Source organism: Aplysia californica, unplaced genomic scaffold, assembly GCF_000002075.1.
Source record: "Aplysia californica isolate F4 #8 unplaced genomic scaffold, AplCal3.0 scaffold00596, whole genome shotgun sequence".
In the NCBI taxonomy this organism is placed as follows: Eukaryota; Metazoa; Mollusca; class Gastropoda; order Aplysiida; family Aplysiidae; genus Aplysia; species Aplysia californica.
Window position 1 is genome coordinate 354,434 of NW_004797866.1, and position 1,770 is coordinate 356,203.

At 44.0% G+C, this 1,770-nt stretch overlaps 1 protein-coding gene across 1 annotated transcript in view; it reads right to left on the reverse strand.

Moving 5' to 3' along the window:
• The window catches only part of LOC101861764 (unconventional myosin-XV), a gene marked incomplete at its 5' end in the record, with an annotated part of 199,411 nt that overhangs the window by 162,549 nt on the left and 35,092 nt on the right, over positions 1–1,770 (reverse strand). The window contains 1 exon segment of the mRNA XM_035972159.1: positions 1,346–1,455. Coding sequence (XP_035828052.1) covers positions 1,346–1,455 — 110 coding nt within the window.

Consider the following 1,770-nt stretch of genomic DNA (forward strand, 5'->3'; position numbering starts at 1 on the left):
CTCTCTCTCTCTCTCTCTTTCTCCTTCTCTCTCTCTCTGTTTCATTTGTAGCACTGTGTGTTCAGTAACCTCACTGCAGTTGGTACGAATGAATTTCTATATCTGTCTGTTCTTGCTTTTTTTTTTTTACGAACGCCTACATGGGGCTTTATCTATTTAGAGAACAATATATACCCCACTGTTTGACAGAAAGCCATGTGCTGTTTTCGAAGGACTCTTCCATATTTCTACTGACGAGAGTGGCTTCACTTTCGGTTCTCAGACATGAAGCGTCTATTGTAGAACTATAAGATTCCTCGCCGTTGCACGCACATGACGTGTGTTCGATTCCCGATGGAGTAGTAATTATAAATTGTTCGTCCGTCAATGTCTAAGGCGACCAATGCATCTGCATGCGATAATATTTATTAAGGGAAACAGAAGAAATAAGGGTTAAGATGACTTGTGGTTTCAGCCACGGCCAATGAGACCAATTGATCCCTTTTAAGCACAACGGTGCAATCCCGAAAAATGCTGTTTTGAGAAAATCGAAGGTAAAACTTTTGCCCCTTGTTCAGTTTCTTTAAAAGACAAGGAGAGTTTTCTCTATAACCAAACAAATATACACACCAAATAAACCAAACTTCTCCTTTAGGTCGGGCAATGCCCACTTTTGGTGTAGGTCAAGACCTCCGGAAATCCCCGAAATCTGGGTCAGCCCGCTTGTCCTTAAAAGCGGCCAATTCTGGCAGAGAAAGGTTTGCAACTTTTAAAGAAAATTTAAAGTTTCATTTCCACTCGTGGATATATGCAGCGTGCCAGAGGGAAAGATTTGTTGCTACCAAGAGCCTCCGTCTGTCTGCAGAGATGTTGTATCCCTCTCAACCACAGTTGGCCCTCACAAACTAGGGTTGAATAGGTAGGCTATCCCGCCCCTTAAACAATCAAAACTATGTCGAAAGGAACGTAAAATACAGCCGAACCTGCTCTGGCGACCAACTTTCCAAGACAATCCCTTGCACAAACAACCACTTTCCGCTTCGCCCCCTTTTTAGTAAGAGTTTTACGGCACTTGCAATACAGTTAGGTCATATAAGTGCCGAAGATAAGAGGCGTTACTAGACAGTAACAAAAACAATTGTTTTTAAGAAAGAGGAGAGATAAGGAGACTATATGTTTCATAGGAAAGGAGCAAACCACACCAGAGGACCCCTCCCCTTTTTTTGCATGTTTCCAGTGTTATATTAACTTTTAATGCCACCTGTCAAAGACGGCCACTTTTCTCCTTCACAAAAGGTGGCCGTCTTGGACAGGTTCGACTATATTCCTCATTTCTATGGTATACAATATAATGTCTGGTACTCACGGTGGAAGGTCCCCCAGGGGCTGGCCCTCGTATCGCTTGACCATGTCCAGGCCGTAGATGTTGAACATCTTGTAGGGGTTGACAGCCACAAGGATGCTGCCCGTGTAGGTCTGGGGAGAGATGGTAGAGTTGTTAATGTTGTTGGTGGTGTTGGTGGTTGTTGATGTTGTTGGTGGTGTTGGTGGTGGTAAGGAGGTTGCTGTTGGTGTTGGTGGTGGTTGTTGTTGTTGTTGGTGGTGGAGGTGGTGTTAGTGGTATTAGTGGTGGTGGTGGTGGTGGTGATTGTTGTTGTTGTTATTGTTGTTGTTGGTGGTGGCGGTTGTTCTGTTTGGTTTTTGTTGTTGTTGGTGGTGGTGGAGGTGGTTGTTGTTGTTGTTGTTGGTGGTGGTGGTGGTTGTTGTTGTTGTTGTTGTTGTTGTTATTGT